We start from the raw sequence: 13,740 nt of genomic DNA, 5'->3' as shown, positions 1-13,740 counted from the left end.
GTTGGCTGTTATAGCGCCACCATGAGGCCGACCGATATACTTCTAAGGTAATTAATTTTAGTAATTATTATGAATCTCTCCTCCAAGTCTTGTAAGTATAGCCCTTACGGTCTCAGAGGAAAGAATACTTGAAAGTGAGTTTTTGCATTTTCCCATTCATGTCTATGGGGAAATTTAATGCACTAATTAATTTATATCAATTAAACTATCCAACAAATGTCTTATCCCAATACACGCACACGATTCCCGATGTAGCCCGTCGTTTTGACATATGGCTCGAGTGCGTGCGACAAAAACTGTGGGAGGTATAATGCGGCAAAATAAAGTTTATCTATAATAAAAAGAAGAATAATAAAAGGTCACAAAAACAATAGTATGGTTAATAAAAGGTCACAAAAACAATAGTATGGTTGCCTTCAGGCAACCACACTAATAAAGTGTTACAATTACTAGAGTCTGGTTGCCCCTTTTGGGGCAACCACACTAAAAATGACTTGTCTTGTCTTTTATTTCTACTGCCTTACCATTAGGCTGCTGTAGGGGCATTTGATAAACCTGTGTCGAACCCATTAAAAAAAGGTTGGGGGGCCTTTGCGACTATGTGTGTCCGTCCGTCTGTCTCTGTGTCGGTCCGTATGTCTGAGCAAGGAAAGCCAGTGGCCAGTAGAGTACAACACAGAGTAAAGTGACACAGAGTACACTACGAGCCCTGGGCGCGTTCCTGGGGCTCTGGATGTTCCGGGGACCCCCACACGGACCTCCCGGGGACCCCCACACGGACCTCCCGGGGACCCCCACACGGACCTCCCGGGGACCCCCACATGGTAACTCTGTCATTTCTCGACCGTTTCGGACACACGGCAGCTCGCCGGAACTGGACCGGCTGCTACTGGGGGTCTGGATGTTCCACGGACCCCCACACAGTACACTACAGTACAGAGCACAGTAGAGTACAGTAACTATAACAATAAATGTATAGTTGCACCGCTCAGTTCACACAGGTGTGATTTTTCACTTTAATCCTCCATGCCCAGAAACAGACACTAGGCCTACATGCACTTTGGATGGATTCAATATATTCTATGAAGAAGTCTATACTGGTCTGTATGGTAAACTGTCAAAGGGCTCTGTGTGTGCGTTAGTGCATGCATGCGTGTGTGCGTGCGTGCACATTTTGTGTATGATGTCTATCAGACATGAAAGCACAGTGGATCAGTTTGGATCTGAGGCTCCTTTCTTCAGGATTCAGGAACCATCTGCTTGAAGCCCATCAGTCCCACGAGATGAAGAAATGAAAGGACATCAGAACATCAGAACCGGCTCCAGGCTGAAGCTTTGTGGATTGGGTTGCTTGTTGTGTGAGTGCGCTCCTATACTTTTGCGGCATGGTGCAAGAGAAGTTCATGGGGGTTGCCTGAAATGAGTTGAATAAATAGGCTACCTGAGAAAAAGTATTGACATAAAAAACCTTTGTAACATTTTGTCTACTTTGTTTACAGATGTGCGTATTTATTGAGCTGTTTAAAAATTCTTCATTTATTTCACTGTCTGGTGCTGGGAGTCTGGTGCAACGCACAGGTCCTGGCGGTACTCCTGGTGAGAGCAGGAGTGGACCTGGTGAGACGTAGGAGGGGCCCGGACAACCGAGTGAGGGGTATGATGTTCGCGTGACCCGAAACCCTGGTGACCTTGGGATACGTCACTGAGTATACGTCCCAGTTGCATCCAAGCGATGTTTTTTCGTTCTGCCCAGCCATATTAGTATTTTTGTAGTTATATTAATTGTATGCTATTTTGTACTTCTGTATGTATTATCTCGTTTCCTGTGTTATGAGGTGGAGAGACACCTGCCTCAACTCACTCTGTAGCCTGTAGCACTCGCCATAGCACTTGCCCTAGCCTCGACGACCTAACCTAACCTTACAGGCGTATGCAAAGGCTCAACTTATGTTTCGATAGCATTTCATGTAGAAGACATAGCACCCTATAGTGTATACGCAGTAGTTTCATTATATACATATCCCACTGTATAGTGTTATGCACATAGTTTATTCATTATGTATATAGATATTCCACTGTTAGACGGATGTTAGGTTCTTATACCTTACGTATGATTCTTGATGACTATTCTTTTATGTATTTGATGTATTATCATGTGTTGTTCTAGCTTACTGTAAGTCGCTCTGTTTTAAGAGTGTCTGCTAAATGCCTAAATTGTCCACCACTAGCGTTCAGTATAATAGGATCAAATGGCACATGCTTTAAATTTGCAAGGAAATGGGATTTATAGTTCTAACACAGATAGCCTATAACAATGCTGCGGTTAAGGACATCTTTAATGTCATGTATACATTTCTTAGGAACAAACATACAAACAGACCCTTTTCTAGACAGCTTGCCTCCTAAAGAGACACGCCCGAGAAAAGGGTGCAGACTTCGACATGTTGTGTTCTTGACTTGGAGACAATCTGTTAAAAAAGAGGCGCAATAACATTTACATAGTTCTGTTGTGATTCTTGTGAATATATGTTGTAAAAAAAAAAGAGGTGCAAACATATATTGTGTTGTGTCGTTGTGGATATTATTGTAAAAAAGGGGGATGCAAAAAGGAACATTTATTGTGTTGCTGGTGAGTGTTCTGTTGTAGAAAAAAAAAAAAGGTACAGATTACATTATGTTCTATTGTGGAAATTCTGTAGATAAAAAAGAGGTACACATTGACTAGATGTTGTGGTGAGGCTATTTGTTATTTAAAAAATGGTTAATGTAAAAAAGAAAAGGAAAAACCGGCACAACCATTATCATGTGACGTTGTGGGTATTCTTTCAATTATAATAAAAAAATAGGTGCAAACATTACATTTTGATTAGAATAAAATAAAATAAATAAAATAAATAAAGATTTAATGAAATGGTACATTACTATGTCTGCCGTTTACAAGGCCGCGTCATTGTCCAGGACCCCTTGCTTAGTATGTAGTCAGTCGCATCTCATTATAATAATAAAAAATCAGGGTATATCAATAGGAAGTAATTTTCCAAATGTTCAGCTAAATTACTTAAAAGTCTTCTTCCCCTTCGCCCTCTCCCCCAGCCTCAACGGAGTCAAGTCCGACCTCCTCATAATCCTTCTCCAGGGCTGCCATGTCCTCTCTGGCCTCAGAGAACTCCCCCTCTTCCATACCCTCACCTACATACCAGTGAACGAAAGCACGCTTGGCATACATCAGATCGAACTTGTGGTCAAGCCGAGCCCAGGCCTCAGCAATAGCTGTGGTGTTGCTCAGCATGCACACAGCCCTTTGGACCTTGGCCAGATCTCCACCTGGTACTACAGTCGGGGGCTGGTAGTTGATGCCGACTTTGAACCCAGTTGGGCACCAGTCGACAAACTGGATCTTACGGTTGGCCTTGATCATTCCAATAGCAGCATTGACATCTTTGGGCACCACATCGCCACGGTACAGCAGGCAGCAGGCCATGTACTTGCCATGACGTGGGTCGCATTTCACCATCTGATTCCCTGGCTCAAAGCAGGCATTAGTGATTTCACTAACTGACAGCTGCTCATGATAAGCCTTTTCAGCAGAGATGACAGGGGCATAGGTGGCCAGCGGGAAATGGATCCGAGGATAGGGAACCAAGTTGGTCTGGAACTCTGTCACATCAACATTTAGAGCACCATCGAAGCGAAGGGAGGCCGTGATGGAGGACACGATCTGACTAATGAGCCTGTTTAGGTTGGTGTAGGTAGGACAATCAATATCAAGGTTCCTACGGCAGATATCATAGATAGCCTCATTATCAACCATGAAGGAACAGTCAGAGTGCTCTAGCGTGGTGTGGGTGGTCAGAATGGAGTTGTAAGGTTCGACCACCGCCGTGGACACCTGAGGAGCTGGGTAGATGGAAAACTCCAGCTTGGACTTCTTGCCGTATTCAACAGAGAGCCGCTCCATCAGGAGGGAGGTTAAACCAGAGCCAGTGCCCCCTCCAAAGCTGCGGAAGACCAGGAAACCCTGAAGTCCGGTACACTGATCTGAGAGTTTGCGGATCCTGTCCACCACCACTTCAATGATTTCCTTGCCAATGGTGTAGTGTCCACGGGCATAGTTGTTGGCAGCATCCTCTTTGCCAGTGATCAGCTGCTCAGGATGGAACAAATGGCGGTAGGTCCCAGAGCGCACTTCATCAATAACAGTGGGCTCCAGATCTATAAAAACAACTCTAGGGACGTACTTTCCAGCCCCGGTCTCGGTGAAGAAAGTGTTGAAGGAATCATCTCCTCCTCCAATGGTCTTGTCACTGGGCATTTGTCCGTCTGGCTGGATCCCATGCTCCAGGCAATAGAGTTCCCAGCAGGCATTGCCAATCTGGACACCGGCCTGGCCGATGTGGATAGAAATGCACTCCCGCATCCTGTCTCACTTAATCAATTCTATTCTTTGATTTCAATTCTATTCCTTGATTTCTGATTTCAAATCTATTCCTTGATTTAAAATCTTTCTGATTTACAGCAGGTGAATACACACCTTATGTACTCTGTTCTCTAAATGGTCTAACGTCATACAAACCGTTGCCTAACAACACAGATTTTGCAGGCATTTGGGTTGGGACAGAGTAATCTAGTAAGAGAGTGGCGACACTAGCGTTGACTCCCATTGTAACAATGGAATGTGGAAGTGCTCATTCTATCTCAATGGGATAGTTCCAGCCATAGGAGCAATGTTTGGAACTATAGCCCATAGGCACCCGCTTTGCGGCAAGATCAAAGCGTGTCGCTACTCTCCTACTCTACACTCTGGGTTGGGATTTTAACGATTCTGGTTCCTTGATGATTCCCAATAGTCTGATACCTTACCAATTCCTATTATCGTTTCCTAACAGTATCTAACTAATATATTTTGTAATTCAAACCTTGAGGACGGAATTGGCGCCCATTTATGGATAATAAAAATCTAACACGTATTGCACGCTGTGATTGGCTGGAAGGTGTGTCATTCTGCGCTGTGATTGGCTGAGCATGGCATAACCGTTATGTAATGCTCAGCCAATCTGCGGGTGTGCCACAGGGGACACCCGTTATACATAAGTGGCAGATAGAGGTGCACGGGGTCGGGGAGAGAGGGAGAGAGAGAAAAGGGGGAGGAGAGGCTGAGCGAGAGAGGTATAGGGATTGGGTATATCATATCCCCAAACTAGTAGTCCGAACTGGACTAGTACTGGACTGGACTAGTACAGTATAATAAAAATCACACCCGTGTGAAGTGAGGGGCGCTCTTATCATGTAACAACATCAATTACAACATAATGTTTGTTTAAGCAACGGGTGCTAATGTTTGTTTTAGTCCTCAAAAATAAAAAAATCTCTTTATTGTCTATGGCTATGCCATAGACAATAAACAGAAATTAATCACACAGGTATCATACATCATCTCATTCCGGCCAATAAGAATTTGCGTCCTCAACTTCGTCTTCAATGTTTGTGTTACGCAATGTTTGTGTTTACACGAACACAAAAAATATCCATTCATTGTCAATGGGATTTAATGTCCGTGTAGGACAACACTTAGCACATACACCAAAAGCTGTACAAAACATAATTTAGCCCTTCTTTATAATACTTTACTTAAAAGTGCTCATTGTTTTTAGACCAACACCAAGCCTTAAATATTGTTTTGTGTATTTCATCAGGCTAACATTGTATAAAAGGAAGAAAAATGTTGTTGTTATGCAACAGTTTGTGTTGCGTGATGTCAAGCAATTTAGTCAGCTTATAGTATATAAAGCTATGTTGCAAGCTCCAGGTGCATTCAATAATCATAAACAGGAAGAAATAGAAATAGAAGAATTAGAGCAACAGGAAATTGAACAAGCAGAAGCAGAAACACAAGCAGAAGCAGAAACAAGAAGAAGCAGAAGAAACTAATTCAGAAGCAGAAGAAGAAACTATTTTCTAACCATTTTAACCATTTTCAGACTTTAAAATGCGTGAGTGCATTTCTATCCACATCGGCCAGGCCGGTGTCCAGATTGGCAATGCCTGCTGGGAACTCTATTGCCTGGAGCATGGGATCCAGCCAGACGGACAAATGCCCAGTGACAAGACCATTGGAGGAGGAGATGATTCCTTCAACACTTTCTTCACCGAGACCGGGGCTGGAAAGTACGTCCCTAGAGTTGTTTTTATAGATCTGGAGCCCACTGTTATTGATGAAGTGCGCTCTGGGACCTACCGCCATTTGTTCCATCCTGAGCAGCTGATCACTGGCAAAGAGGATGCTGCCAACAACTATGCCCGTGGACACTACACCATTGGCAAGGAAATCATTGAAGTGGTGGTGGACAGGATCCGCAAACTCTCAGATCAGTGCACCGGACTTCAGGGTTTCCTGGTCTTCCGCAGCTTTGGAGGGGGCACTGGCTCTGGTTTAACCTCCCTCCTGATGGAGCGGCTCTCTGTTGAATACGGCAAGAAGTCCAAGCTGGAGTTTTCCATCTACCCAGCTCCTCAGGTGTCCACGGCGGTGGTCGAACCTTACAACTCCATTCTGACCACCCACACCACGCTAGAGCACTCTGACTGTTCCTTCATGGTTGATAATGAGGCTATCTATGATATCTGCCGTAGGAACCTTGATATTGATTGTCCTACCTACACCAACCTAAACAGGCTCATTAGTCAGATCGTGTCCTCCATCACGGCCTCCCTTCGCTTCGATGGTGCTTTAAATGTTGATGTGACAGAGTTCCAGACCAACTTGGTTCCCTATCCTCGGATCCATTTCCCGCTGGCCACCTATGCCCCTGTCATCTCTGCTGAAAAGGCTTATCATGAGCAGCTGTCAGTTAGTGAAATCACTAATGCCTGCTTTGAGCCAGGGAATCAGATGGTGAAATGCGACCCACGTCATGGCAAGTACATGGCCTGCTGCCTGCTGTACCGTGGCGATGTGGTGCCCAAAGATGTCAATGCTGCTATTGGAATGATCAAGGCCAACCGTAAGATCCAGTTTGTCGACTGGTGCCCAACTGGGTTCAAAGTCGGCATCAACTACCAGCCCCCGACTGTAGTACCTGGTGGAGATCTGGCCAAGGTCCAAAGGGCTGTGTGCATGCTGAGCAACACCACAGCTATTGCTGAGGCCTGGGCTCGGCTTGACCACAAGTTCGATCTGATGTATGCCAAGCGTGCTTTCGTTCACTGGTATGTAGGTGAGGGTATGGAAGAGGGGGAGTTCTCTGAGGCCAGAGAGGACATGGCAGCCCTGGAGAAGGATTATGAGGAGGTCGGACTTGACTCCGTTGAGGCTGGGGGAGAGGGCGAAGGGGAAGAAGATTAAGTTATTTAGCTGGATATTTTGCTAGATCGTTATTATTTTAATGAGAGGCCAGACCAGGAAAGTAAAAAGAACCCAGAAGATGTATAGAGGTGCATGGATGTGCTACGTATTATTGTAAGAGCTACTGGGTTTAATTTTTTCTTTCCTTTTCCTTTCTTTTCTGTCTTTTTTTAACCAATTTTTTTAGCCTTTTCAAACATTACCTGGAGGAACCTCTTTTTTTAATAACACAATATGCACAACACAATGTCAGTATTTCCGTACCTCTTTTTTATAACAGATATCCACAGCAAAATATCATGTCAATTTTCAAATATGTCTTTTTTATAACAGGAATATCCACGACACGAAATGACGTTGTTTGCATCACCTTTATTTTCTACAACCGAATATCCGCAACAGCACATGATGATCTCTTTTTTAATAGCAGGAATGTCCACAACATACAGTAAAGTAATATTTTGCACCTTTTTTTATAAGAGATTTTACACAAGCACAACATAATGTCAAAGTTTGCCCTTTTCTTTATAGGCCTATACATTTTTTAAAACTTTTTAAGATTAAGCCCTGACAGCACATAGCTTAGCCTAAGGTCAACGTTTGCAGATTTTTTTCTTCTTTTTTTTCAGGGGCACTAGCCCCTCCTACATATAGCTTTTGTCTTAAACAAACATTAAATTCCCATTCACAATGAATGGAGAATTTTACGGCATAGTGTCTGAGCAAATGAGCGTAGTGTCATGATGATGATGAAGAGCAAGCACCCCTCACTTCACACTTTTGTAATTTTTTGTAACATTGTCTACAACGTCACAATGTTTGCTCTTTGTATTGGGTGGCCTATTGTTAATGATAATAACCGTGTTTGAATTACTGGGATGTCTGTCTGTAACTCTGTCCTTCTCTAAAAACTGCTTATTTGGCGTACTTTATATGAGAAGTGATGAGGTGAGACAAATGGACACAACCCTGGAGGTCTGTCACTGATCTGACAGCTTGTGTCACACAAACGTACAGTGTCTTTTTCTCTGTAGTAGTTGTGTGACAATTTTCTATACCTCTACAATGTACCTACCCATTTGGATGAAAGTTGGTCATGATAAGATTTTGGGGACAGAATGTTGCACTCAGGCATTAATCTGCTCTAATTCTCTCTCGCTGGAATCTTCTCACCATGTGACTTTTACTTGTAATTTCCCTCTCACACACACACACACACACACACACACACACACACACACACACACACACACACACACACACACACACACACACACTTTGCTCTGACCAACAGGGCTCCGGCAATGTATGAAATAAGTTATTTCAAATAACTATTACAACGTATGCAAGTCAACCCTGCAGTCCAGTCCAGCTCTCATACAACCATCAGTCAAACACCTCTACCCCCCCCCCCCCCCCCCCCCCCCCAACCACACACACACACACACACACACACACACACACACACACACTTCAATATCTCTTTTCTAGTCAGTGATTATCTGACAGGCTGCATACTTGATCAGTGCGCATTCAGGTCTCCCAGAGGCAACAGGGAGACTGTGTTTATGCATGCTACTAGAGGGTTTGAAGTGAGGGATGTTGCAGGTAGCACTGCCAGAATGATGATGTGTTTGAATGTAACTTCTCAAAAACAGTGCAGATAGTAGAACCTTGGAGACTCTGGAGAGGCGCAGCTCATAAAAAGCAATGCTTTATATTGGGCCCGGTCGGTGATCATGGGCCCACCCAGATACAATATATATAGAGCCCTGCGTGTCCTTGCCAAAGGCATTATAAGCCTATAACCTTATTACATTAACCTTAAAACTATGCCTAAACATAATGACATCAAACTAATCTAATATTGGTCCGACTATTGAGACATCACCCACTGGTGTTTTATGACAACATAAAAGCCAGGCTAGTTATTAGAAACCATCTTGTTTCTTTTTACAACATACCCTCAATACAAATGTTCCAGTCAGAGGAACATAAGTGTTTCAATTTTCTATTGATCTTTCAAACACATCTCCACAAAGATGATGGTATTTAACTAGCTAGCAGCCACACTATAGGAATCATGTGGCAAAACAACTGAATGCTGATGAGAATTTTTTCTGTCTTCCCACTTGTGCCATTAAGTCCACTAATGAAAAGGAAAACAATCTATCCTTTAAGCTCAGCCACATTATGGAGGCAATCAGCAAAAATAAACGGTGACAAGAAAAAACTAACAAGATTATAGGGCCACTAAATCAACTTGTCATTGAACAAACAAGATCTTCCCAGACGTTTCAGGCTCCGTGGGTGTCTGCATGCTGCTTGTCGCCTGTCTCCTCTGTGTGTCAGACAGCTCGCAATTGTTCTATGGCTATGTTCTGCCCTCCTCCCTTTATGCTTCCATATTGAACATCTCTTCAAAACTACGTGACTCCCATTGAAAATGTATTGCGAGCTGTCTGAAACAGAGGAGACACGAGACACAGAGAAGACACTCTTATGTGTGAGTGCAGCCTCACTCAGTTACTTAAATGTTTAGATCATGATGTATGTCAACAATATGAATAAATAAATGGAATGCGCACACACGCACGCACGCACACACACACACACACAAGTTGTGCTCAAGTGGAAAAAAAGGGCAAATTGTTCAACGCATAGAACCGGCATGTTGCCTTAAAGGACCACTTCAACACTTTTCAACCTATCTTCATATAATAGGTCTTCACTAATAATCATGATAAAATGGCACAGTTTTTTCCACTCAGTCTGTGTCTCATAGGAGGGATGTGGCAGTTCAGAAACCCTTCCACCAGTGACATCATCGTTAGGCAGATATATTTTTGAAACAATATTTCTTTACAAAAGTCTGATTTGTATTATCATGAGAAAGATGGCTTTCATTTTCTCATTGCAACTTCTTAGGACTAGAAAGCCTGCAGGTTTCTATTAGCTTGGATTCCCCATTGATGATGTCACTGGTGGACGGGTTTCTGAACAGCCCTCCTGTGAGACACAGACTGAGAAAGAATTGTGCCATTTTATCATAATTATTAGTAAAGACCTATATGAAGATATAGGTTGAAAAGTGGTGAAGTGCTTCTTTAATAGTGTGAGATTTATAGATTTTGGGGCCTAAATAATATATTAGAAGCTTTTTATCAAGAATTGATCAATGTCACCATGGTCCACATACTGTACAAAAACAAATATACCAGTATATGTATATATTTCTTTTTCAAAAGGGCACATTTTGGCACAATATTTTAGAGCACCTCCTTCCTCCTGCACTGAAACAAGACAATTTTTTTTATTCCTAAATCATTTAGAGTCTCTAAAGCTCAGTGAGAGACATTACCGTAAGTTTTTTGTTGTTGTAGAAGCTCAGTGGTATATGACAGGACTATTGTACTCATAGAGAAAAAGTTATTTTCTTGTTTTTCTTCTCGTATCAATTCCAAAAGCTAGTGAAACATCTAAAGCTGGCAAGAAAAGTATAAAGTAAAGTACAAAGTATAGTATGAGTATCATCCTACTGTAGTGATTTTTTTTTATATTTAACATTCAGCCTCAAGCTTTGGCTTATGTGGTGTATGTGGTCATGGTGCATGCATGAGTAGTTTGTCGCATTCTTGTCAATGAAAGTAACACTGTTCACATTCTAAACAGTAACAAAATTCTAAAGGCTTCATATAGCCGTAGACCATGTGGGTTGCATATGCTTTAGCTGCTATTCTTCAAATATATATAAAAAACTTTCAAACTTCTTCAAAATTCTTCTAATCATTATGAAAAAGGCCATCTTGAATGTGTGCATCTGTGCCTGTCATGGTCTGTCGCACTACAGACCATATGTCTCCACGTCAGCCACTCCCACTCTCTCAGTCCTTGTCACACACCTGTTTCCACCCCCTCTTCAGCCCAACAGTGCCATGCCCATTCCACACCTGAGAACACTTCTGCAATCACCCTGCTTCCTATGACTGGACTCATTCCCCAAACACACTGTCAGTACATACATTGTTGTTCCAGTGATCTGCCTTGGACTTCTGGTTTGTTATTTTGGTCTCCTAAAAGGTATCTTGGATTTCATGTGCTTTGTGTAAATTTTGCACTTCTGGTTTATGCATTGCAAGTTTTGCATTTTTTGGATTTACATTTTTGCCTTGACATTTGGCTGTATGCATGAATAAATAAGTTACTTTAAGACTATTCTGCGTTTGTCTCTGCACTTGGGTTCAGTCCTTCACTGTGAACCGTGACAGTGCCTGCATATAGTCCAGTAGCCTACAGTAGCCTATGTGCATGTGTTGTTGTGTGTGTCTGCCCATGGTGGACAACAGAGGGTTAAACAATGCAGAATGAGGGGGATATAGCTGCCAAACCCTGACCTGCTTCATAATTCATCTGAACACACAGTATACTGCTACAAGACTGCAGTAGCTGAACATTCCCTCAAGCATATTTACCCCAGTGATTACAGAACTCGGTGGCCTTTAAATATTCAATATTATGTAGCACAGCATGTAGACTTCACAGTCTCCTAGTTGCCCTTGTTGCTCTACCACCATTCACCACTGTCCCTTCGATCTATGAACTGTTTCAGTGGTGGAGGTGCAAGTCCATTTAAGATCTTAAAAATGACAAGCATCTGCAAAATCATGTTTGAAGCTGTCAAAAGTAATACCCGCACACCCTCTATTGTCAAACTGCCTACTCCCAAAAGGAAAAACGGCGCCCTCTTTTGAGCGATTAAAGTACTCCAGCCTCGAAGGTATCTGTGTGACGCAGACATTCCCAGTTAAGCGGGCTTCGTGCCTCAGGCACTTTCCCCGCCCTCCGTCCTCCTCCCCCGTAGGCCTGGCTACCGGTACCAGACTGAGACAGATACAGTAGGTAGCTCATTTTTTTTTAAGAATGAAATAAACGACTGTTGTATACTTGTATTTATACACCACGTGGATTGAGTAGAGTTGTCAGTTTGCCAGGGAGTTAATTGCTAAAACACAACACCTGTGAGGTTGACTGTGACAGCTGTAAGAAGTCAGTTCTAATTTGATTCATTGTCCTGGTGCTGGTGGTGAGTTAGCTATAGCCTACTGTATAGCTGCTTTACAGATAGTATTTGTGCTTGTAATGTTGGGGGGAAAAAAGAAACTGAACTTTAGTGCATTCACACAGACGCAAAGACGAATGGGAGGTATAAGTTGGAGGTATAATTTGTCGTTGGCTTCCATAATGAATGGTACTTGTAGACTGCATCTTTGCGTAGACATATGAAACTAACAGACCAAAGGGGTGTGTGTGTGTGTGTGTGTGTGTGTGTGCGTGCGTGCGTGCGAGCGACACCACTCAAATAACATTGTATTAATTAAAATGGGTCCTGAACTATAGCTTCCATTCTCATTTAAATAGCTAAATTATATTGTGTGTAGCCTATATACCTCACAAAAATGCAAGCATTGTGAGCCTGTAGATAGGCTATTTTTTGCAATTTCTGAGACTATTGTATGAAAAGTGGGGCAATAATTTATGATTATAAAAAGTTGGGTGCAGTACGTTAGTTAGACTACAGTAATAAAAACAAAATGTAAAGAAATATTGAAAATGTTTTGATAAATCTAGTGTGCAACAGTGCAGTGTGCACATAGCTACATACAGGTATTTACAGCGGTGTGTTATTTCTTGATAACAGACCACTCTAATGCCTAATCAAACCCTCGGAGCACCTGCTGTGCCCTGCTTGAAACACACACACACACACACAATGTCATTTACAGCTAAACATTGCTCTCAAATGTTTTTGAAAACATTTGAGCGAGAAATAGACGAAGCAGTACCCGGAAATGGATTCTATTTGATCAACTCACTTTTTTCGCTTCCGATCTGATCCCGATACCTCAATTTCTATGTTAGCCGATACCGAATACCGATACCAGTATCATGTCGTGATCTCATGTTGTGTTTATAGCTATCTAGCTACCGGTATATATCCAGTGTTGTGTTCATAGCAGACTCCTCACTCAAATGTGCACTTGCAGTTTGGGCAACTCCAAAGCAACCTCCACATGTCCCAACATTTTATTTACCTGCCATACCCCGTGTCCCCTGTGGATCTGTGGTTAGACTGGCATATTCACCGATACGACCCGATATGACAAATAAGGGCCGATCCGATACAGTATCGGGACATCTATAGTTTTGGGTCAATTTATGTATTAAGTAGCCATGTAATAAGAGGGATAATATCTGCTTGTAGGTGGTCATTGTCGGGATATAATTCACAGAGAGGGGGTTTAACCACCGACGCAAATATTCCCCTACACAATGTAGAGTTTGTTGATAGTATCTTTGGTTTAGAAGCAATTGAACAAATATATAATAATAATAGGTCA

The 13,740-nt window shown here is 42.5% G+C and overlaps 2 protein-coding genes across 2 annotated transcripts; one reads left to right on the top strand and one right to left on the bottom strand.

Annotated features, from left to right (window-relative positions):
- Positions 1 to 3,058: 3,058 nt before the first annotated feature.
- Positions 3,059 to 4,417, bottom strand: LOC310853118 (tubulin alpha chain-like; the record flags this gene model as incomplete). Its single annotated transcript, XM_083757356.1, has 1 exon — positions 3,059 to 4,417. The coding sequence occupies one exon, from the start codon at positions 4,415 to 4,417 to the stop codon at positions 3,059 to 3,061; it is 1,359 nt and encodes a 452-aa protein (XP_083613482.1).
- Positions 4,418 to 5,986: 1,569 nt separating this feature from the next.
- Positions 5,987 to 7,342, top strand: LOC310853117 (tubulin alpha chain-like; the record flags this gene model as incomplete). The annotated part of the gene is made up of 1 exon (XM_083757355.1): positions 5,987 to 7,342. One exon carries the CDS (start codon positions 5,987 to 5,989, stop codon positions 7,340 to 7,342), a length of 1,356 nt encoding a protein of 451 aa, XP_083613481.1.
- Positions 7,343 to 13,740: the final 6,398 nt, after the last annotated feature.

This window comes from Protomyctophum parallelum (genome assembly GCF_964188405.1).
Source record: "Protomyctophum parallelum genome assembly, chromosome: 22".
NCBI lineage: Eukaryota > Metazoa > Chordata > Actinopteri > Myctophiformes > Myctophidae > Protomyctophum > Protomyctophum parallelum.
Note: the sequence above shows the minus strand (reverse complement) of the source record. Positions and strands in the feature narration are given on the sequence as shown.